The 23,297-nt window shown below is 51.0% G+C and overlaps 1 protein-coding gene across 1 annotated transcript in view; it reads right to left on the bottom strand.

The window, feature by feature from the left end:
• Positions 1–23,297, bottom strand: part of NCAPH (non-SMC condensin I complex subunit H) — a 36,819-nt gene that overhangs the window by 4,680 nt on the left and 8,842 nt on the right. Inside the window, exons 6-17 of the mRNA XM_075563168.1 lie at positions 22,808–22,932; positions 18,152–18,341; positions 16,839–16,930; positions 15,857–16,062; positions 11,301–11,449; positions 10,646–10,752; positions 9,960–10,082; positions 6,508–6,618; positions 4,590–4,772; positions 3,259–3,375; positions 1,516–1,607; positions 957–1,032 (exon numbers count right to left, since the gene is read on the bottom strand). Coding sequence (XP_075419283.1) covers positions 957–1,032; positions 1,516–1,607; positions 3,259–3,375; positions 4,590–4,772; positions 6,508–6,618; positions 9,960–10,082; positions 10,646–10,752; positions 11,301–11,449; positions 15,857–16,062; positions 16,839–16,930; positions 18,152–18,341; positions 22,808–22,932 — 1,571 coding nt within the window. The remainder of the gene's footprint in view (positions 1–956; positions 1,033–1,515; positions 1,608–3,258; positions 3,376–4,589; positions 4,773–6,507; positions 6,619–9,959; positions 10,083–10,645; positions 10,753–11,300; positions 11,450–15,856; positions 16,063–16,838; positions 16,931–18,151; positions 18,342–22,807; positions 22,933–23,297) is intronic.

Raw genomic sequence — 23,297 nt, 5'->3', positions numbered from 1 at the left:
TCATATGGCTTCCCATGCCAGGAATGACAAACTCAAAGAAACAGCTGCAGTCATCATCGAAAACAATACTGTGAGATCTTGAAGTGCACACGCCTACAAGGATGACCAGTTGATAGGGCTATTCAAACGTACATGCCAAACTCTAAAGCCAAATCTGAAGAAATCAAACAATTTTACTAAGTTCTTCAGTCTGAAATTGATCAAACATGTACTCAAGATGCACTGATAATGGCTGGTGATTGGAATGCAAAAGTCGGACACAAGAAGAAAGCATCAGCAGTTGGAAAATATGGCCAAAAATGATTTTCTAAAAAGTATGGAAATGATGGTGATGGTCTCACGATAGGACTTCCCTTCAGAATCAATCTCAAGGAAGAGCCGGTCAGGATGTCCAGGAAAGAACTGCGCTGGGAAAAGCTGTTGCGAAGGTCTTCTTCCAAGTACTGAGGAGCAAAGATAACGCTTTCAGGATGACGGTTTGCATGACCCAAACCGTGGTGCGTTCCATGGCCGTGTATGCACGCCAACAGAGGATAAGGACAACTACAGAACTGATGTGTTGAATGACGGTGCTGGCGAAGAAGGGTGAACGCACCCGTCCTAGAAGGAGTGCCCCTCGCAGTGAGGATGGCAAGCCTGTGCTTCAATCCGTTAGACACGCGCTCAGGAGCAGCAGTCCTGGAGGCGGGAATCTCGGAGGGTCGGCCACAGAAAGGAAGACCCTGGAGAAGGTGAAGCCGCACAGCGGCTGCAACAAGGGGCTCAAACACAGCAACGACTGTGCGGGTGGCACGGGCCCGCAGCACCGTGTTCCATGGCACCCAGGGCTGCCACGGGTCAGAACCCACTCCCGGCACCTAACAACAATGTTAAGGTCGCTCATGCAAGATCGAATGAAAAGATCCAACCGGAAGACTCAATTAGGAAATGCTCACATGCTTACCAGACTCACCTACCTTTTCATTGGCTAAATGTAGGAGACAGGCAAAGGCCAGAGGTATGGAGAGGTTCTGGGACATGAGGGGCGGCAGGCTGTGAAGCAAAGAGACAAGCATTACGCTCACCCACTTCAATTCTGAGAACAAAGGCTCTTTCATCGAGTATGAATAATATACATATACAGTGAGTAAGCAAATGAAAAAACAGTGGAATACTCCAGGTGCATTTTAAAAGCAGGCTTTTCCAGTTTCTTATTTAGAATTAAACAGTCTTTTGTTTTGTTTCAGTTACTGGAATGAAAGGGGGAAAAAAGGCTGTTTAAAGTAACAAGGTTGGTCTGCATTCACTGGTCCGCTTCACCAACACAGAGAATACAATGAACAAGTGATAAAGTGTTACATGAAACTGGCCACACAGACAGCAGGGTGTGTGGAAGGGGGCGGTCACAGCCCTCCAGCAAAGCATGCTGAGCCAAGCCCAGAGGAGGGGAGGGGAGGGGAGGGGAGGGGAGGGGAGGGGAGGGGGAGAAGAGAGGAGAGGAGACGCTAGCCTAAGCCCCGCCCAGCTGGCACGCACCTCCTCTTGAGGTCCTTCGTGATCCCACTGAACAGCTGCTCATCAGCCCCCTCCGCCGGATCCCCTTCTTTGTCCGCTTCATTGTGGTTTGCCTAGCAGAAAGAAGACGTTTACAGCTCACACATTCAGGGCCAGCTCAGTTTTGTGAGAACAACGTACAAAGTCGTAGCTCCAACCAGAAAAATCTGCACCTGAATGATAAGGACATTTTCTCTATTTTTGAAAAAGCTTCGACACAAAGGGACTCAGTGCCTCAGTCTTGGACTGACACGGACCTTTACCAACGTAGGGTGAAGGCAACGTGCAGACCAAATGCACTGCTATGGAGTCACTTCCAACTTACAGCAGCAAGAGGAGACAGAGTAGAACTGGCCCGGAGGTGTCCGGCCTGCAAATCTTCACAGGAGTAAAAAGTCCATCTTTCTCCTGAGGAGTGAGTGGTGCTTAATCTCACCGACAATGAACGCCACCGGGGTCCCACCTACACTTAATGAAGGTCATCTCTCTGCTGGGAAGGAGAGACCATCTGACAGCATCATGTATGTGTATCTACAGATGGATGCACACACTACTTTTTTGGAATACATTCCCCAAATCAGAATGATGAATCTAAGGATAAAACACCCTACGGCACCTGAGATGCACATCTAATATGCTTCTGAACTTTAGTTGCTACCAGCAGTGAACAAGAGTTTTCTTTCTTAATCTAAGCACTGACCGGCTATTAAGATACAGCGTCTGGATCTTAAAGGCTTGAAGTCACACAAGCCACCATTCAGCAGTGAAGCAACAAGTCCACACGGAAGAAGCACAAGGCCGGTGCGATCATGAGGGGCCATAGGGACCGCGTAATAGTCATCAGCAGACACATAACAAACAAAAACATATTGTTGAGAACGAAGGCGGGTTGGAGCAGACAGTGTAACAATCTCCCCACAGAGGGGCCACAGGGAAGGGATGAGTCACCAGGGTGCAGGAAAGCAACGATGAAACACACTATATTCCTCTGGTTCCTTGAGGCTTCCTCACCCCCCACTACCATGACCCCAGTGCTGCTGCCCAATTCAGACTAGACCGGAACATGTACACAGGGATAGATAAGAGATGGGAGCTCACGACACCCAGAATCCAGGAACAGGAGTGGCAATAGTGATGCCAGAAGGGTAGGGGGAAGAGGAAGGGAGAAAGGGGGAACCGATCGCAACGATCGACACATAACCACACACCCCTCTCCAGGGGGAAGAACAACAGAAACCATGGGGGAAGGAGACCGCGGTCGGTGCGAGAGATGAAGATAATAACAATGTACAGTCTGTCGGGGCTGTGGGGGGGGGGGGACAGCTGGTACCGAGGGCTCAGTAGAAAGTAAATGCCTAGAAGAGAATGAGGGCAACATATGTGCAAACATGCCTGATTCAGTTGATGTATGGATTGTGATAAGAGTTGTATGAGCCCCCAATAAAATTATTTTTAAAAACCCCAAAACCTTAGTGTAATAGCTAAAACTACTGTTATTTTTAAGCAATATAAACTTGTCTTCATTTGTCTTTTATTGTCAGCAAGTCTGAAGTGTCCATTTTCTTGTCTTCTGTGTGACCTAACCCATCCATTCCTATTCCAGGTCCACTGACCTTTCAGATCTTTCGGTATTTGAGCTACCTCCTAATCAAAGCCCTCTCGGGCCCCGCACACCGGCCACTCAAATGCCCCACCAAGGGGGGGGAGCATCTAGAAACCCCGTACCTCTGCATCTGCTGGCTGCTTTGAGAACTTCGTCAGCAAACCCCACATGCTCTGCTTCAGCTTTTTCATGTCCATCTTTTTGGCGGTCTTGGCATACTGGATTTCAATTTTATTTACCTGAGGTCGGTGTGTGAGGAAGAAAAAGGAAGCACGTGCGCACATTAGACTCTAACACTTCAACTTACCACACGGAGCAACCGCCTGGAGTTAAAAAATCCAAGTTACAGCAAGGAGTTAAAGAGCTATCTTTCTACACGTTCGATTAGAATCCCTCATCTCAAATCAAATTTCTTTTTGATCGAGTGCACTCTCCATCCTTTAAGGCAAACGCAGAATTCCAGGTAAGTCAGAAAGACTTGAGACGGGGTTCCAGCTGACCACATGCACAATGATCAGAGGATGGCTGTGGACAAGGCGTCTCAGTAACACATGCACACCTGTTTCAAGGTGCCTTAAAGAGAGAGCCAAGCAGCACAGTGACTTCCCAGGGGCTCTGCAGGGCAGAGTCAGCTCAGAAGGAGATGGTGACTGGTTTTGTTTCTGATGCCAAAGGGGTAATCCATCTTGACAGCAGGTCTCAAGGGACACAGAAATGATCCCAGGGCCTACATGACTAAGAACGAAGACAATCACACTGCTCCGGGGAAGAAAGGCCAGGAAAGTTCCACCAAGGAATTCTTCCCATCGCAACAATGCGCCTGTTCATTCTTGGAGGGCATTAGGGGTTGCCCTATAAGAATTCTGTTGGAAAACCTCCAGCCCTGATCTTGCTTCTTCAGACTCCTTGTTGTTCCGAAATGTTTGAGCTTGGGGAACCTTGGAAGGGACACAAGGGTGTCAACACTATCCATTTGATATGCTATCAACTGAACCCTTGGGGCGTAAGAGAGACGGAAACACCACCTACCCAGATGGACTATGTGCTAGAAATAAAAACTCCATGTTTTGATAGCTTGTGTAAACGTCTCTATGACTTCATAGCAACACTTTTGGACTGAGATATCCTCACAGAGGAAAGCGTCCAGCCGTTCACTGAGTGTGAAAAACGTAGATGTTTAATGCATGTTAATTTCATACAAATCCAATCTGGCCAAGGTTCTCCAGAGTCAAAGAGCTAGCCTTACCCAATTAGCATACACTTATTTTCTCTGCCTGCAGCCTTGATCTACATACAGGTGGATTCGGCCAGTGGCCAGTGCTGGGAAACCTAATTAGCATCAGCCTGCTCCCTGAAGCCTGTTGAAGAACGCTGTTTAGAGAGCCGCTTAAGGAAAACACAAGTGGAGGCTGGCTTGAGGCAAAGGCTGTCCTTCTCAGCTTTCTGCCCTTACCTTCTGAGGCTCCGCTACCAGATTGGACTCCCCATAGGTCGTGATGTTGACTTCTTGGGTCTCGGGAGCATCTTTGTTCTCTGCCACTGTCTTAGGTGTTTGGCAAGGGTAAGCTGTAAGGTCAAAGGCCCCAGCTGGTCCGACAAATAAGTTATCCGGCTCTTCATAATCACTGTCAGCAGCCTGGGCAAGGAAAGAGCATTTAAAAGCTTAGCAGTTGTCCAAAAGGGCTTAGATATGTCTTCGACCGCATTAAGGAGATGCCACCCGATAGTTCATCAAGTGAATCAAGCTTGGGACGGACTTTGAGTTGCTAGTTATCATCCTAAATAAACCCAACTAGGGCAGTAGCTGTCATCCACCTTCAAGTCTCTAGAAATGGGGTTACAAAGAATTTAATAATCATACCTGCCAAACTTGTGACCAACTTAGGATTCCATTTGGCCAAAAAGATTCCTGCCCCTGAGAGATGAAGCACTGCTTCAGCAGCACCCCACTCAAGGAGAGCACAGGAGCCGCCCAGCAGCGCCCCCCAGAGTGGCCCACAGACCCGAGGCCTGCGCATCGCCCGAGAGCCTAGGAGAAAGCCACATCCCTTGGGGGAGTCAGGACCTCTGGAGGTGGGCACAGGAATTGGATTTTTAATAGGCTCTGCAGGGGATTCTAAGTTTATTAAGAGAAAATGAATTGTCTTAATTATTATTTGCTACTCATTTTTCATTGGCTTCCCAGGAGCAGGCTAAAGTTGAAGAGAGCACTCTGGATTGGCACTAACCTAACAGCCTCCTCCAAATCAGAAAATGAAGTGAAAGCATTGCTCTCCCGGGACTTCTCCCTCCCCCACATGCACAGGGACGCAGACGAGGCCTAACATTCCCCTGCTTTCTGTTACCTGCATTGGCGATCTTAGTACTGGGTTCATGACTATCTAAGATGATTGAAACTAAGCCCCTTAGGGGGGTAAGGAGTGTTTGGTACAAATTCATCACATGAGAAGCAAAATCAGACCAGGAAGGCTGGTCTCCCAAAGGCCCATTCCATTCAGAATGTCACTCCATTACAATACACCAGGCGTGATATGTCTGCTGTGTGCTCTGCTAAGATAACTTCCAAAATCCGCAAGTGTTTTATATTCCCTGATTTTAGCTTTTTATGGTGAGTTGCGTGCAAGTTTATAGAGCACATTGGTTTTCTATTAAACACATCATACACATTTTACTTGGGGGCATTGACTGCCAACTCTACGGCGTAACCAGACTCTTGCAGAGTCTTCCCTGTGTTCATAAAGCCTTCTACGATTTATCCCTAGGCCAATGCTGCCCTTTCCGTCTGGTATGTAGACTGTTCGAAGTGCTGCCTACCTCCCAGGCATTGCTGTTCACCATGTAGGCCTATCGTTGAGCCATGGAGGGAGGTCAGCCCCAGGCCTGAGAGTGTTTAGGGGACACAGCCTCCATCAAACCAGCACCCAAGCTTCTGCTATGATCATGAGTTTTGTTCCACGTTTTCCTCCCACTTGACTAGGACGTCCTATTGCTATCCTTCCCTTTCAAACTGGGGAACCAGCATCACCTGCTTCTGCCTTCCCGTCTCAGTCTAGTAGTGGTTGTGGTTCACATGGTCCACCAGTGCCCTGAACGAACTGTTTCCTGGTGTCTTTGAATGCCGTGCCTCTAAGTGCTTTGCATTGCTCCGAAATCTCAAAGTGACAGAGGACGTGCTTTCTAGAGGCCACAGGATCCATCCCTAGGCTGACTGCTTCTTGTATGTACGACGGGAGGGAAGACAGGCCAAGACGGAGGCCTTTACCTGCGCTCTGCTCCCTGCACCCGTCACTCTCTCACCTGACTGGGACTGGCCTCCATGCACCATCGGCCCAGAGGGACGGGGAGATGGAGGACGGAGGCCTTCTCTTTACCTGCAGCCCAGGGCAGAAGTTGGAGGTGTCGTTAGGGTTGTTGTAATCATAGTCGTCAATTTCTTCACACTGCTCCGTTCCTGCCTTCTGGCCCTGGGCCCCCCTATGTAACTGGAAGGAAAGAAAGAGTAAGTTCCGAGGCAATTTCTAGAAAACAAGCGAATGGACTTGGGTGCATAAGCAGATCTTAGTTTGTCTGATCCATCTCCTTGTAAACCCCCAAACCTACCACCACCGAGTCGACTCTGACCCAGAGTAACAGCCCTCTACCGGATTTCTGTGACCAAATGTTTTAGGGGAGCAGAAAGCCTCTCGTTCTCCCAGGAAGCAGTGGGCGAAAATCCATCAACAGCGTCCTCAAACGCCCTTGTAGGATCATTTCTAATTGGAGGGTCCCCGCAAGCCACGAGCTCAACGACCTCTGCAGCTGCACACGCCCTCTGGTAGCGGCTCAGGAGCTCCCGCAGGCGAGCGCACAGCTGCTACTTCTCCACTGGGGCTGCGGGGAGGTCTTCTGCACACAGCTTTATCTGGGAAATGACTCCTTTATGACAAACAAGGAGCTCTGACCGCTACCTGGAAGGTCAGTGGTTCAAACCCACCAGGCAACCCCTGGGAGAAAGGTGTGCTGGTTTGTGTCCATCAAGCCCATCTCGTTGGAAACCCTGGGGCTCCTACTCTGTCCTACAGGGCTGCTATGATTCAGAACCGACCCCGTGGCTAGGAGGCTGATTAAAGCCAAGCCCAAAGCTGTCTGAACGTCAGCCTGATCAATTTTGACATAAAACTCACTCTCTTCATTTTCAGGCAGCCTGTCCCACTCCTAGGTGGTACACGCAGTCCCCTACATGGCCAAGGGGAAACACTTGGCTCTTCTCTTGTCCTGACATCCACGGGTCTCACAGGACAAGTCTGCTTCCTCTCTTGGAAATAGCTATTGGCCGCACATCTCAAAGATGTGCAGGTTGTTCCAAAAAGCCCACTGCCGTGGAGTCGATTCTGATTCATGGCAACCTATCTAGTTTATCCTTTTTTCTAGATAAGAGTTTCTGAGGCAGCACATCTTTATGGGAGCAGGTGGCCGCATCTCCCTCCCAAGGAGAGGCTGGTGGGTTTGAACCCACCACTAACCAACAGCGCCACCCGGGGTCCTTTAGAGGCTTTTCAACTACAACGAGGGTAAGTATGTGACTCTGGGGCAGGGAAAGCATATCACAACATACAAAAGTGTATCGTAATATGTTAATTACCCTTTGAAAAACCCCCTCTCCCCCAAGAAACTTGAGGTTTGGGTACTACAGTGTTCACTGAAGAAGTGCACGTTCTCCCCCGGTTCTCCAGGGACACCACTGCCCACGCCCTCTCCCTTGACAACACGCTCCTCCGGGCACACACCTCAGTCCACTCCACCAGCAGGTTTGCCTTGGAAGGGCACAGCCCTGAAACCCAAACTGAGTGGTGGTGAGTCTGCCCGTGGCCTGGAGCCAAGGTGCCAGGGTTTACCAGGCGCTTCCTGGCGGCGCACCAAGGGCTGAAGGCGGGAGCGCTGGCCCTGGCTACCTCACTGCACACGGGGAAATGTGCTCACGGGCTCCTCAGGCACACAAGCTCCAGCCTTTCAAACACAAAACAGCAAACCCGCTCCTGCAGTGAAATGCTCCAATGACTCTTCTACCCTTCCCTTCACATCTGAAGGTGGACATGACCTCCCAGGCCCACTGAGTGCCCTGCAAATAAGGGCCGAAGAGACACGGAAAGTTCTGTGGTAGAATTCCAGGCAGGTTCCATCCCCAGTCAGTGACCCTCATGCCGGCCACCACTCATTTGTCAGCAGGTGACGGCCTGTGCTGCCACGATGCTGAACAGCCAATGGCCAGCACTTCTGGATCAACAGCGACGGAGAAGAAAGGCTGGCCACCTGCTGCCCCCACGTCCACTGGTGAAGCCCTATGGCTCCCAGCCAGCATGGGGAGGGGGCAGGGACGCACAGCAACACAGTCCATCAGGCCACGGCAGAGGCTGGAGGGAGAGGATGGGGACTTGTGCCACAGACAGAGCCCCAGTCTATGTCATGTGGCTTCATTCCTGAACCAGGCACATCTCCAAGCCCAAGAGGCTTATTCAGATGTGCTATCAAGTTCCTTCAGCCTAACTGCTGCGGCGCCTTGAGCACAGTCTGTATTGCTGCCGGGAGCTAAGCAACACTGACCACGGCCACTTTCCACCACTGCTGCCACGCTGCATCTCTGCTCGGCGTTTTTTAAGAGTACTTCTGTTAAGTCAACAATATTGTTCAGGAAAAAAATGTAAGTGCTGGTTTCTAAGAATTGAATTCAGGGGAACGAATACATCACCCTAAGACCTTGCGAAGGGACAGGTGGACTAAGGAGAAGGAGACTAGCGTGTCTGTATGCTCAACACCACAGACTGGGACAGCCCAGGAACTCAAGTGAACAGAAGGTCCAAATGCTCCAGTCAATCCAGCCTGAGCGGCCGTCTGGGTCCCTGCACTCGCTACCCACAGTGATGGCAGTGCAACGCCACGCGGTCGCAGTGCTGCATCTACACAGCCCTGCAGGGAGACCGGCCCTCCTGAGAATCTGCCAGTCTCACATGAGCTGCACACTGGCAGCACCTTCCTGGTTTCCGGGAGCTGGCTTCTGCACCATGTTGAGGACTCAGAAGTGGGCTACACATAACACACCACACTAATGAGTCACAACTTCCGTAAGGTGATAAAACCCAGGGGTAAATTTTTTTTAAGTCTGTTGGGCTACTAAACCACACAGTCAGCAGTTCAAAACCATCAACCTTTTCAGGGGAAAGAGATAAAGCTTTCTATTCCCGTGAAAGAGGTACAGCCTCAAACACCCACAGGGACCCTTCTCACCTTTCCTACAGGGTCGCGGTGAGTCAGAATGAACTCTGACAGGGAGGAGTACATCTGAGCAGGTGGGCATCAGGGTCCAGCAAGGAGCCTGGTGGCACAGTGGTTACAAGCTCGGCTGTGGTCTGCCTGGTGGGCAGTGTGAAACCCCCAGCAGCTCTGCAGGAGAAAGACTGGGCTTTCTACTCCCGTAAACAGTTTTAGTCTCGGAAACCCACAGCGGGTGGCTATGACTCAGCATTGGCTCGATGGCAGTGAGATGCTTCCCAATCTCTGATGGTCCTCTAGCCTGAAACGTCTCCCTTTGGCTTTGCCTGAGGGAGTCCCTTGGCTACCCCATACTCTCCTTGCCCTCAAAGACCTTGGCCGGCCCCCCTATGCTATAAACAGGAGTCCCGGGGGTGCAATGGCAAGTACTTGACTGCTAACAAAAAGGTGTTAAGTCTGAACCCACCCCAGTCCCCTTAGAATGATAGTCCATCATCTTTCAGGGTTGCTAGGAACCAGAATACACTTGCTGGTCCTCCGCGTGCTATGCCTTCATGGAACCAAGGAGGAGCCTTACCTGGATGCCTGGTTTGAGGTAGAGCTGGACGAGATTCTTGACCTCATAGTGGAAATCTGCCGGCAGGGTAGTGGCTCTCCAATTCTGGCCTTCCAAAGTGGACTTGGCCAGAGTAGTAGCAGCCTATTGATCAAAGGAAAAGGAATCTTGTGGCATCTTTAAGAAGAATGAACAAAATTAACTATCGATCTATGGTAAAGAACATTGGGAAGAGTTGGCCAGCACTAGTCTACCGTCTACCTGGGGGTCACAAGTGGTCGACACACTCGGCAGCTAACTGCAAGACTGGAAGCTCAGGTCTACCCAGGGGCGCCTCAGAAGCAAGGCCTGGCGATCTACGGCAGAAACCAGCTGCTGGAAACCTATGACACACACGTCTACTCTGACACAAGTGGGGTTGCTACCCATTGGAAGCTGACTTGAAAGAAGCCAGCGAAGCGTGCCATCTGGGTCACCCGGGGTCTGCACAAAACAGTGCATTGTTAGGTATTGTTCCCCTTCTGGCAAACTTGATTCTTCCTGCAACCGAGTGTGGGGCTCTTCCTCAATCCCTGCCAGGACCAAGGGAGAGTGAACGCATGTGTTTCCTCTGAGAGAGAAGCTGGTCATGAAATTTAGAAGAAACAAATCGGGGAGTACAACGAGCAACGGGAGCAAGCACGACCGCCAACAGCCACGGCACAGACCTTTGTTTTCCGGAAGAACCCATCCAGGTCAACGTCCTCTTCAAAGTCGATTTCAAAGTCTTTCTTGGTGCTCTTCTTCCTGTTCTCCGGCTGGGAGGGGGCATGCTCTGCAGAAAGAACAGAGACGTCACCACGGCTCCTCTCTGTGGCCTGGATCACTCATATCTCACAAAGCCAACTGGTGCACAATGACTTCAGAAAGGGCAACTGCGTGTGTCCCAGGAAACCCAATGAAAATAAATGCTAACTAGTCCCTTTCTTTCAGAGACAAAATACAAAACATGTAACATGGACCTAGCCTATTAGAAACCTGCCTACTGGGACCTTGGGCAGTGATTGACGTGCACCCCCTACCCCCAGCCTGGTGATCAATGCCACCTATACCTGGTTGAGACCATGTGGATACTAGGGGGTAGTGTAAGGACATCAGCCCACCTCTCCCGACTCTGGATGTTCACACTTCCCACTCAGAAGACACAAAATCTTACCCCAACCTCCATCCCAGGCCAGACCCACCGCCCACCCAACCTCATCTGGGTGTTTCTCCAGCTTAGCAGATGGGGCTCAAGTGCAGCCGGTGACAGTTCCCCTCCTGGGCGGCACTGCTGGCACCTACACTATCTCTTTTCTCCAAGTCCCACGGGAAAGTACATACGTTTGTGCCGAGGTCTAAAGTGCCAGTGATCCGGGCCAGCCCACAACGACATGGTGCGGGGACTGAAATAGGAATATTCTCCAGGTCTCATAGATAGAAGGGGGCACATGGTCCTAATGTCTCCATCCCCGAGGGGAATGACATCTTCCCTGGAACACACAAGAGATAAGCTGCACTTACATCCAGGAAGCTTACGATAAGGTTGAAGATGCTAGCCCTTTCCCACAGATAAGCAGCCTGCCTGACAGAAAGCCAGCCTACGTGCTTCACTCACAGCAAGTGCATGCCCGTCGCTCAGTGCCAGGGCAAGGTGGTCATGTCTGCACAAGCACTTTGGCTGTTTCCAAGTGCTTCATCAAAGGGAAGCCTTCCTGGGTGAGATGGAAAAACGTCGGCGTTGCGTGGAAAGTAGAGGACGGAGCTGCTGTCAGCAGCTGGACACAGTCCTTTGGCTCTCTGCCCGCCACGTCCGATGCTAACCCCTCATGGTAAAGGAGGGCTCTGGTAAACATTGTCAGGCAAGTGCTGGTTCGTGGTGCAATAGCAGCAGCAGCCCCTTGGGAGACAGACACGGCTGTGTGCTCCTGTCAAGAGGATGTTTCCAAACCCTCCGTAGGGCAGCTAGCAGTCGGAATCACTTCAACGGCAGTGGGTCCAGTATGCAGCTGCCATTATGGTTCCTACTAAAAGTGAACACGACACTCTTTTAAACTAATTTATAGCTTTAGCCTCTCCAATAGCCACCACTTATAAACGGTTTGTGAGGTGAGTCAGCTTTGCTCTGTGAAGCACATGACTGACCCGATATATGTGTGTGTATGTGTGTGTTTTATATGTTACAGATACATACAGGTTCTGTATGTTTTAATTTCAAGCCAGGAGCACAGGCGAGACAGCATGATTCTACAGGCCTCTGCCTTGTCGGTGCTGCTGTGCTGCCCTCCAAAGCCGGAGGGCACTAGGACACTCCAGCGGGGCATGGCTCTGGCTCGGCACTGGGAATGAGCCACAGATATTAGCCCCTTTGACATCAAACCCTATGGAATTAATCAATAAAGTTTCAAAAGGGGACACTGATTTTATCTATCATTTTTAGCTTTTAAAAAGATAGTACTTATACATTTACTGCCTAATTAAAACCTAATTTAAAAAATAAAAACACATTAAAAAATCCCATTTCTGGTTTGCAAGACGTAGGTTTGCAGCAGAGGCTGGTGTAACAAGATGACGACGCCTCAGTTGCTGAACTGAACGTATTCTTCTCATAAGAAATAACAGAAAACCACACAACTGGTTCTGAAGCCTAAAATTACACTTGGCAATCACTCTGGAGGCCGTCAGCTTTTCGCACGTCACTATCTTGGATGCGCCGTCACCATCAACTTGCTTCTGATTTATCCAAGTTAGCAGTAACCTTCAGCATGGTTAATGACTTCACACATTTCACTGCATAGTCACTTTAACCACATTCCCAACAACCCCCTCCCCCCAAAAATGTTAGTAGCGTTGACTCAGCCATGTTGCACTCAGGGGCTGGTATGGCTAACTCTTTGGAGCTGTGGTTACCATACTGTATAAAGTGCAGTAAAAAGCACAATTTCAAGTGTGTGAGCTCCCTAACGCAGCACCGTTTGTCGTCTGAGCAGGAGCAGCGCTTAGACGCAGTGTCGCCTCTGCGTCTCAGAGGAGGCGGGACGTGACTCATGCTCAGACCGTACAAGTTTTTTCAGGTTGGGTTTTCAGTCTGCTGAGCAAAGTTACAAACATTGAACAGATTTTCCCCCCTGAACTTGCTTTGAGCTTGGAGCTGTTTCTCAAGCGAGCGAGCGAGGGAGGGAGGCATCACTGCATGCTGAACCTCCGAGGGCAAGACAAGGTGATGTCAGTCACATCCACACGGAATCCTCCGGCAGTCAGGCGGGGCTGCACTGAGAACTTGCAGGGTTCCATTTCCAACCGCCCGTGGGCTCTGGAGGCTTGGATGGAAGCCATTCCAAACTTCCCGCCGCACACTGTGCAGAGCAGCCGACATCTGACTCGGCTGGGACCAACACTCAACAGCTAACCAAAGCCCAGGGTGGCGTGAGTTTGAGGCCAGCCCCTCCATCCGGCTTCTCTCGTCTCCTCAGCGGGACTCTTCACTCCGTTACCACTCAGCACTTTACCCGTTAGTGCTGCCTGGCGTGGGCGTGACCACAGTGAGCACCCAAAAGAAGTGTGCCCGAGTCCCCCAGGGAGCATCCTTAGGGCTCAATGTTTTCCCTTCCCCACCAAAACACCAAACCCACTGCCATCAAGTCGATTCTGGCTCACAGTGACCTGGTATAGGAGCAGACAGCCTCATCTTTCTCCCTCGGAGTTAGCTGGTAGGATTGAACTGCTGACCTGTGAAGAGCATGCCCAATAGAGAGGCCCTCAAAGACCTCTCAGTTTGGTACGGTACTTCTCAACTCTAGGTGCATGGTGCAGTCACCCAAGGAAATTTTGAAATGAGTAATCAGTGCCATGCCTCACCCTGAGAGTCTCACAGGTTAACCAGGGCAGAGCCTGCCCGGCAAAAGCTCAGGATGCTGAGTGACACCCAGTTGCCCTGCATGACCTAACCTCTCTGGGCCTGCTTCCTCATCTGAAAAAAGGAAGTAACATACCTAATTATGGGGTGCTGCAAGGATGAAGTCGTTGCGCTTTATAGATTATATGAACCATATAAAGAACTTAACATGGTGCCCGGAGCGAAGTCAGAGAGCAAGAAGTCCACCCCGGATCTATCACGGTCCTCTTGCTCCCGTCCCCCGTGTTCTAAAGGAGAACGCAAAGACCCCAAGGGGCACTGAACCTTGGCCTCATCTCGCAGCCACCAGCAGGTCTCACTCACTCACTGCGCTCCCGGTAGAGACCAGTGGCACGCCAAGGGTAAGAAATGGAGGAATAGACAGAACTGTAGACTAGAACCTAAACCTCCTAACCCTGGCTAGACTTGGGAGGATCTTGCTCACTTTTGGGGCTGGAGAGAGGAATGCATTCAAAGTAGCCAACAGAGAGAAGAATCTTCCCAGGACAAAATGGACAAGACTGAAGCCCACCACTATCATCAGTTCCTCAGACCACCACCACCCCCACTGTTTAGGAAGAAGGACATCTCTTTGCTGACATTTGAAAAGGGACTCATCCCACCAGCCTATGGAAGAGTGGGTTACGCATCGGACTGCCAACCACAAGGTCAGCAATTCAAAACCACCAGCTGCTCCACAGGATAAACAACAACAAGGTTCCTATTCCTGTCCAGCATTAGGCTCAGAAACCACAGGGACAGTTCAACCTTATCCTACAGGGCCGCTATGAGTCAGCATCGACTTGATGGCAGGGAGCTTGGTTTGGCTCTTAGCAGCTGGGATGGGCCTAACTTAATAGCACCCATCAGGAGAGGAGAGTGCTCAGGGCCCTAGATGGACCACTCTGCCTTGAAGTACCCAGTGTGCAACCGGATTTCTGCCCAGAGCCAAAGAGGCTTTATCACTCAAAATCATTTCCTACATGGGAGCTGAGCTCAAAGGAGGAAATCTTCTATCCTGGCAACATTCAAGCAGTACTTAGTGGGATTTCTTACTTTGAGCTCCTTTTAAAGTTTTATGCAAATTGAACTAGTTTGGCTGCCCCGGATCCCAGACTTGCAAAGCTGCTGTCAGAAATCCAGGTGCTCGTTCCAGGCCCCATGGCATCACTGGGGCCACCCTAGGCTTTGTCCGGCCCCAGCACAAGGGACGACCAGATCCCACGTCAAGCTCACACCCAAAGTTCCAACCCCTTCCACCCAATGCACTGCCAATCAGTCCATGCGAACTCACAGCAACCGACATCAGAGGAGCAGCCAGCCGGCCGCATCTCTCTCTCAAGGAGCGGCTGGTGAGTTTAAACGGTGGACTTTGTGGGTGACAGCCCCACACATAATCCACTACGCCACCAGGGCCCCTGATAAGCTGTGTTTTATGTATTTAGGCTTCTCTGCTTTGCTGGTCCCCAAAATTCAATACTGCCTCTCCCACCTCTCTAGTCGACCCAGCTGGCAGAAGTTTTTTGGTTCCTGCAAGCAGCATAGAGGCCCCTACCCGCCCAAATTTGGTATGATGTGGTACAGCCACAAGTCAGAGCAGGTGCAGTGCATACAGGGACAGCCTTCTGCGCTACAGCTACCCCTGCGTGTGTGCACGCGTGTAAATGTGCGTTCAATACACATGTTTGTGTAGGTCGGCTGGTGGTCCCGTTTGGGCACACTACTTCAAGTAACTACTGTGTCCCAGGTATGCTTCCCTGGCACTTCACATGGTTTATTTGAAGGCTTGCAAATTCCTGCAATGCCAGTCTCACGATTCATGTTGGATGAGCCAACAGCCAAAGCCAGGTGTGATTCCCCCGTGAGTCGGAGAAGCTCAGCTGGTGCGCACAGCACAGCACAGCCCACCAAATGGAGATGAAGTTAGGTTGGCCCAGCAGGAAATCTGGTAAGAACGGAGGATAAACTCCTAGGAAACCATTGCCCCGGCCCCCAAGAGCCTTACTGGCAGCTTTGAATCTGGCAGGGGTCCTTCCAGCTCCTGAACTCTTCCTGGTTCCCAACTGTGGTTTGGTCAGGTTCATCGTTGGCATCGAAGTCGTCCTCCAAGGGGCCATCAGGGAAGTCCCCACTGTCACTCTCCTCCACCTCTGCATTGATGTCAAATACCTGGTCGTTCTTCTTAAACTTGTCTACCAGGGCTGACACCGACTGAAGGGGACAGAGAGGGGGTTCTCAGGAATCCTCACTTCCACAGGCTCCCCAGATTAGGAGACAGCCTTTCACCTGCCCCACCCCACACCCCGGGCCATCCCTCTTCCCAGACCAGTGTTTTCCCAGGCGCGCACAGAGGAAATTTATATTGTGCAGCACAGGATGAAGCTGCATTGTTAGCAGGTACGTTCTGTCAAGCACGGAACAGAATCTAAAGCCATTAACTCCGTGTTTAGAGAAAACAATGGTCTGTGGGGACCACTTATTTTTGATGTGGCAATAAGGAGGCCAAAGGGGCCAGGCTAAAAATACACTGAGGAAAGAAAGCTCAACACGTGACACTTTCTCAGGAAATGCTGTGCCAGGGGACGTAACCCCCAAGAGCAGGAAAGTCCTCGGGCCTGAGGTCATCGGGATAACCAGTTTCAAGAGCAGAGCTGGGGGTGGGCAGAGGGGGGGGCGAGGAGGTTCACCCATGAACAGCAGTGCTGCCTTACCCCAGGGAGGCAGAGACGAGGGGACATGAAATTGATCCCAGGATTCATCTGGTTTATACTAGTCCTGCTGGGGTTCACAACCCCAGCCCTATACCCCCAGGCTTTTGTGGCCCCACAAGTGCCAAGGGAAATATTTTCTGTACTCCTGGCTAAATAAAAATGATGCCACAGAGTTTGGGTTCCCATTGAGCAGAACTAATCTCAGGCCATCTAGCTAAAACCAAGAGCCCGTGGCGAAATGCCCAGTGCCTTCCTAAGTCTCAAAGCTGACCACACCTCATTATGCGTCTCCCTGTCCCATTTCGTAAACTGGAAGCCATCCAGGGAAGGGCAGATCTGGCGATCTTCCACACACTGCTCCAAGGAGGCTGGAGAAGACAAAGACCAGAGGGGATCAGAGGTGGCTCAAGCATATTCCTCGTTCTCTAAGCCACTCAGCAGAGGGGGGCACACGGTCACCGCATTCTCTGGTACACAGGCTTGAGCACCCACCATGCCGGGCAGAGAGCCGCAGACCAACCTCCATGTCTCTAGTTACTCTCCCAAGGATGTGCAGACGCCCAGCCGTGCCCGCACACTGGAGTTTAAGTGCACGTCATCATTCCAAGAAACAGTGTGATGCTAGAGCAGAAACCAACACTGCCTCGAAATAAAATGAGTGCCCTTTGATACAGTCGGGAAAGGAAACACTTCTCAAAGCACCAAACCATTCCTGTCACGCCTATGTTTAGTCCCAAACTCAACTTGCCATAGTCGTAGCCCTCTGCGGAGAGAAGGGGGAGTGTAGGAAGGGATGCCGCTGGCTGGCTGAGTCCAGCGGGTCCTAAGGGAAACACCATTTGTTGGGGAGGAGCAGGAGACGGGGGCGCTAGGGGGTGGGCAGCGCTGCATCGGGACTCGAGTTGGGCAAATAAGACTCCTGGGGGCTTGGTCTTCTTTGGTGTGACTAATAAGCTCGGATAATGCGCAATTTTCTGAGGACTGTCCTAGGGCTCTCAGAGCAGATGGTGTCACGAGGCTCAGTTTAGGGGTGGTGGGGATTCTCTATTCCCCCGGGGACCGGAGCCCTAGTTGAGAGCAAATAAACTTGGGAAATAGACTGTGAGCACAGCCAGTTGTTCTCAGCAAGGATGGGAGCGGTACTAACAGGACCGTGCAACACATGAGAATGCTTATGCTCACCTGTGCTGCTGCTGCTCGCGATGCCCTGAGGAGATGACCCCGGGCGGGGGGTGGGGGGCACCAGGCAGAAAAGGAAAGGGGGCTAAAATCCTTGGTAAGCCGGTTTCAGGGGGCAACAGGACAGGTCAGTTCCCGGGTGGCCAGAGGACTCTGAAAACAGCTCATATGCCATCCTCTCAGTGCTCTCACCCACTAGCCGTGTGGCCAACCTCCCTGGGTAATAACTAAGCACAGGGCCTCTCTGGCTAGACACCTCTAAACCCTGACACACAGGTGCCGTGCTCCAGTGTGAGAGTTCGGAAAGCGAGCTACACAGGGACCAAGAGCAACGATGAGGATTAGACTCTGCAGCTTTAGGCTCCAGGCTGCCGAAGAGAACTGAAGGGAAAGGCAGGGTCTGGACTGACCTTTTAAATCTGTCATTTCCACCGATCCCAAATCGGGCATCTGGAGAGGTTGGCCGGTGGCGAGTGTGTGCACGTCGGCCGGGAAAAGCAGCTCGCTCCTGTAGTCGTGGCAGCGCAGCGTGGACAGGAACACCCCTGCCGTGCTGCACTCATCAAAGGAGGCTGCGGTCTTCTGAAACATGGGGTCCACCTGAAGACGCGCAGAGCGGGGACGGGGAGTCAAAGAATGCCGAGACAGCGTTCACTCGGGCGCTGCTGTCAGAACCGCCCACACTGGACTGAACTGTCCTTGCTGCCCGTGGCCAGGAAAGGCCAAAGAACCTCGACTGATCAGGTACAATCCAAACCAACGAGCACCACTTTAAAAGACAGGCTGTGTGTGAAGGGATTAATAAAGGCGTGATGCTCAGACAGTAAATGGTACCAAGCATGACTGTGTGATGGGAACTGTGTCCCTCAAAAAGTATGTGTTGCAATGGATGGATGGATGGATTATAAAAAGTTATGCGAGCGTGTATGTGTGTGTGTCTATCTGGGGGTAGGTTTCTATCACGTTAGTGACGCAGTGCTGCTGCAGGGAGTGCTGTAAGTCATCTCTGCTGAAGTTAAAAGAAAGGAGCCGGAGGAAAACATGCCATGACACATGAAGATCAGGAAACCAAAAAGCAGAAGATAAAAGGGACAAAGCCTTTCCCCGAGTCAGCGGGGAGAGCCTGCCCCTCGAACGTGTCCCTGGAATCACTGCCATCAAGTGGACTCCAGCTCACAGAGACCCTATAGGACTCGCCGGATGGAGCAGACCTGTCCCTGTGAATTTCCAAGACAGTACATCTCTACAGGAATAGACAGCCTCATCATTCTCCCAAGAAGCAGCTGATGGTTTTGAACTGCTGACTTTGCGGTTCACAGCCCAACGGGGTCAGAAATGAAAGGTGTTTGTTAAAATCATTTCTGCTACAGCAGCACTAGATAAGGAAGACACTGTGGCAACGTGTAGGTTTACAATATATCTGGATAAGTGTGCTTCTGCCGGTCTGTTTCCACAGGCCTTTCAAATGCCCGGTGCACAACAAGTAGGTGAATGTGTGGTGGAGGGTCCCCAGTACCCCATCGGTGTCAGACAACAAACTGTAGGCTTAGACTTGCCTATCCTGGCTGCTCCACCACCACCGAGTGGATCTAGCAAGAACCCTCATTTTCCTAGAGGCCTGGTGCCTCTGCGCCTCACCACTCCCAACACTGTGATACTTCTAGGGCAGCGGTTCTCAACCTATGGGTCATGACCCCTTTGGGGGGGGGGGGTCACTCGATTCTTAACAGTAGCAAAATCATACTCGTGAAGTAGCCATGAAAATAATGTTATGGTTGGGGGTCACCACATCATGAGGACTGTATTTAGGGTGGCGGTATCAGGAAGGTTGAGAACCACTACTCTACGGTAATCCTCACTACACTGCCCTCTATCTCATTCATTTATTAGTCACACAAAAAACCCCAAGGCACCGCAGAGGCTATGTTCCCCAGATTCTAAACCCTATCTCCCAAGCCTCTCCAACAAATGCAGCTCCCTTCAGGGCCCTCGAGCCTCAGGCAGCAGTGTGGCTAGTACCACCCACTGCTCCCTGAAGCCTCCTAGCAAGAAAGTACCGTCTTGTCTTGCTTTCTTGTGCTAATGCATGCATCTCCACAGGGCCTTCCCACCCTCAGGGAGGCAAAAATGGGTTCTGGCAGGCAGTGGGGAAAACTTAGATCTTACAATACTCTGGCCCTCCAAATCTCACGCCTACTTGACAAGAGCTTATTCCTTAGTATTTAAGTTCAAGGAAAAAAAATGTTTGCAGCAGTGTTTCCCACAGTGGGCGACAGATACCAGCACCCTGGGCAATGCTGGCGGGATGCTGGGGCCTGCAAAAGCAGAGACCGGTACTTGACCCAGGATGGTGGGCTACAGATCAACCGTGATTAATGGGTCGGGCATGGGGGAAGGAGATTTTATGGGGGGCTTCTAAAAATGTGGAGGTACGCTAAATAAGTTTGGGGACCAATGCTTTAGTCTCCAGTGATTCCTTCAGGAAAGCCACTGCCACAGGGTGGATTGCAACTCAACAACCCTCTAGAACAGGGCAGATCTGGCCCTGGCTGTCTAGCCGCTCTCCTTTGGAGAGGCTTGTGCCTTCAAACTGTTGACTGTTGGGTTAACTGCCAGGCGCTGTGACGCTGACCCACCAGGGCTCCTCAGGGACTTCGGGGGGGGGAGGCGGAGAAGCAGCACTGAAAATCAGGGTGAGCAGCATGGCCCTCAACGAAGCATGGTGCTCTCCTAAGGGCCCTGGGTCCCCCGCAGCCCTCTCCAGTGGGAGCCGTGGTCCTGCCAGTCCTCCAACCACAGGGTCTACAAGTGAGGCACATTATTTTTTGCTCCTTATGCTGCTTCTAGGCTATCCTTCTAAATTCCTAAACCCTCAGTGTTGAGTACAGCATAGGCTTGCCCCTCTTTGAGGACTGAGCATTGATGCCCAGCTCATCATGGTTCTCCCACTTGGACTCCTGTCATTCATTTGCAAGGATCTCAATAGTGGCCAACGCTCTGGCTTCCCAGTCCCTTGATCCCCTCTCCGTCAGTCTTCTTGTCCACCCTCTTAGAGGGCCACATCTCCAAGCTCCTAGCAAGACCCCCTTGGTCTTTCACCCCCTTGTGTCAGCAACCTTGACTGCACTCTCCACAAGTCCCAGGGTCCCTTTCTGATGCCGGCCTCCTATACTTCCAGGCTCCGACGGTGCCCAGTCTTTGTCTCCAACCAGAACTACAGTCTAGCAATGGTTTCGTTCTCCTGTCCCTGACTCCCCTAAAATACCTGGAGCCGTGACTGTAACTACTTCCTTGCACGTGATTTTCACTCAATGCCCTTTTTGTCTGGGGCTCACTCACTCAGCTAGACACATTCCTTAGTCAAATCCAACTTTCTGCCCACTTCAGGCTGGCACGCACACAGCGAATCAAGGCTGCAGAACGACAAAGTCATGCGGACTGGTCTCCTTCCAAGTTCATCGGCCCCTCCCTCAAGTGGACCCTACTAGCTGTCCAGCAGTCGAGCTTTATTTCCCTTGTCCAGTTCTTTGATCACCTTCTTCAAGGACCCTTTCCAATCAAACCCCAACCTCATTCATCCCCCTTGTTCACAGCCAGTTTCCTACTTTCCTGGGGGAGGTAGATGGAGGGAGCCAAGACACAACCCAGAGGACATGCAGACATTCACTCATGCAGTACTGCCATGGTCCCCCTCAGCCACCTAAACCCCACCTGTGCTCTGTGCCTTGCCCTTCTTACCCAAGACCCAGCAGCTCTGTCCTCCTCCACATCACCGCCCCACTCCTGCATGAGACAGACGGTCACCATCAATACGTAAGCAGGCTGTGAACTCTCCCCTTAAGACAAAGCACAAACGGCCCTTCTCCATTTGCCAACCCCATTACTCTGCTCCCAGTCGTGGGAAAGCTCTCCAAAAGAACTGCTTATTCTCAGGGTCTTTATTCCTGCCCGGTGTGTTCTACCCACACTTATTACACAAGACAGGCAGCCTACAAAAAGGCGGAAAGAAAAGTAACGTGAACCTCTGTTTAACTTTAACCCGAGTTACCAATTATTAACACTTTGAATATTTGCTTTCTCTCTCTCTCTCTGCCTAGCCTCCCCTACCCCCCCAACCCACACACACTGTGCCGTCATGGCTCCTGGTTCTCCCTGAAACACTGTGTATTTGTATACCGCACAACCCAGACTTACTCCCATACCTAATTGGAAGCTTCTTCTTTAACTCTCTGAATCTGTAACATGGGGGTTTCTTAAGGTTCGGTCTTTGGGCTTCTCCTCTTTTCCATATAAGGGACTTCAAAAAGTTCATGGGAAAATACCAGTATCTTTGAAGTCCATTTTTCTATGAACTTCTTAAAGCCCTCTCATACACTCATTTCTTCAGCCTCGTGATTTTAATCACCATTTATACTATGGAGGCGAGAGAAAGAAATAATCTAGTCCACTGCTGGTTGGGGCATAAATTGATGCAATATTTTTTGAGAGTGACTGAAATTGGAAGTTTCGGAATTTGTTATAGACATACTCTCAGGAGAGTACAAATACATGCAAGATTCGTGGAATCAATAGCAAATGTATCTAATAGCAAAAATAAAAACAAACAACAACAAAAAAAACCTCTGCAGCCATAGTTACTTACTTTAAGTAAACTGTAGTAATCCTAGCTCCTTTTGCCATCAAGGGCAACTTTCTTAACTGCCCTCTCGTCTACCTGGCACAAAAGCACTGTGAGGGTCGAAGGGGTCTGCTGAGAGTAGGCTCGTGAGGAGTAAGTAAGTAGTGAGCCTTAGAGCAGCTCCAGCAAGTGAGCAGTAATGCTGGCTATCACTGCTGCTACTTCTGTGAGACGAACGGATCCACTGCGCGTCTCAGCAATTACGGTCTCTTTCTACTCACTCCTGTGATAGACTGAGGGAAGGCAGCGACCGGTCACCTCCAGTCTTCACGACGAAGCTCAGGGACAAGCATGCTCATCACTGCGCTGTGCTGGGGCTTACACAAGCACGTGCCCACCGAGGAGGGCTAGCCCTCCTGAGAGCACGCGAGGCACACACACTCCTCACCTCACACTTCCGGTCTGCTTCGGGGGTGTTGAGGTTGTTGATGTTCTGCTCGATGGTTTTGTAAGAATGCTTCTTTTTTGGCTTGGGCGCCTTTTTGGCTGTGCTCATGTCAACAGCACTTCTGTCTGCAGGAGGGAACAAGATGGAGGAGGGTGAGGCTTCCTTGGAAGCATGTAATGGAACGTATCATAAATTCAACTTCTCCAACACCCTAATGAGTAGCCATGTATTTAAATGCGCACAGTTCTCTCAAAGCAACGGGCCCATCTAATCTGTCCCTCAGGAGAAAACCAAGCTACAATGAAATCTACAAGAGCCGGAATTCCCAGGGACTGCCTGGTTTTCCCAGGTCTGGCAAGTTTTTCTCCAGTCTTGCCACGTTCCTACTGCTCTGACAGTGAGAGAGACTTGCGTTTCCATGCTCTGACAGGTTTCCTCCTCACACAGGTTTCAGCTTCTGCAGGTTTTATTCTGCTCCATCGTCGGGCTT

The sequence above is a fragment of the Tenrec ecaudatus genome, chromosome 11 (genome assembly GCF_050624435.1).
Source record: "Tenrec ecaudatus isolate mTenEca1 chromosome 11, mTenEca1.hap1, whole genome shotgun sequence".
NCBI lineage: Eukaryota > Metazoa > Chordata > Mammalia > Afrosoricida > Tenrecidae > Tenrec > Tenrec ecaudatus.
Note: the sequence above shows the minus strand (reverse complement) of the source record. Positions and strands in the feature narration are given on the sequence as shown.